The sequence below is a fragment of the Seriola lalandi genome, unplaced genomic scaffold (assembly GCF_002814215.2).
Source record: "Seriola lalandi dorsalis isolate HSWRI2012SDOR001 ecotype SW California unplaced genomic scaffold, Sedor1 jcf7180002054945, whole genome shotgun sequence".
Taxonomy (NCBI): domain Eukaryota; kingdom Metazoa; phylum Chordata; class Actinopteri; order Carangiformes; family Carangidae; genus Seriola; species Seriola lalandi.
The window spans coordinates 1,789,947-1,790,611 of NW_019525496.1; the positions used below are offsets into that span (position 1 = coordinate 1,789,947).

The 665-nt window shown below is 40.9% G+C and overlaps 1 protein-coding gene across 2 annotated transcripts in view; it reads right to left on the reverse strand.

Moving 5' to 3' along the window:
- LOC111645002 (serpin A3-5-like) overlaps window positions 1–665 on the reverse strand; it is a 15,608-nt gene that overhangs the window by 5,704 nt on the left and 9,239 nt on the right. For both annotated transcript variants that reach the window (XM_087170314.1, XM_023394007.2), the window contains exons 3-4: window positions 399–665; window positions 221–291 (exon numbers count right to left, since the gene is read on the reverse strand). The exon at window positions 399–665 is cut by the window's right edge and continues 20 nt beyond it. In XM_087170314.1, coding sequence (XP_087026440.1) covers window positions 221–291; window positions 399–665 — 338 coding nt within the window. The remainder of the gene's footprint in view (window positions 1–220; window positions 292–398) is intronic.

Sequence of the window (665 nt, forward strand, 5' to 3'; positions counted from 1 at the left end):
GCATGGAGTAGGAGCTGTTGAAGGGAAGGTGGAGGACTGATGTGTTAATTGCAAGGTCATGATAGACGTCAACATCTTCCTCCATATTCATCATCTGCACTGGAACCTGGAAAATGACAATTTAAGCAAAAAGTCCCTCAATTAATAAATACACACAGATTGATGGCTGCATGATGTATAATTATTGTAACTCAAGTCCACTCTGAATAAATGATCAAACCTTGGTGTTCTCAGCCACATTGAAATCCTCCTCCTTGGTCAGTTTAGGTTCAAATGGAGTCTGCCACTTTCCTGTATGATGGTGATGAGTGGAAATAAAACCAGGTTTATGGTTGATGCATCAAACTTAAATATGTGACCTCAGAAAGAGTGACAGGTAATTACATGATACCTTTTACCTTTGAAGTAGATGTAGCTGATGAGATACATGACTGTATTTGGATCCAGATTTTCAACCAACTTGTCTATCTTCCCTTTTGTCTTCTCTGCCACATACGTATTGATGGTATTGGCGCTGTCTGTGGTTTTGGAGAAGTCAACATTAAACCCCTCTGAAAAGTAGGACTGCTTCAAGACTTCCAGGAAATCAGGTTGTGGCTTGAAGCAGTTATCCATGAACACAGCCGTCCCTTCACTGGTGTCTTCTTGAGACAGCTTGTTTGACC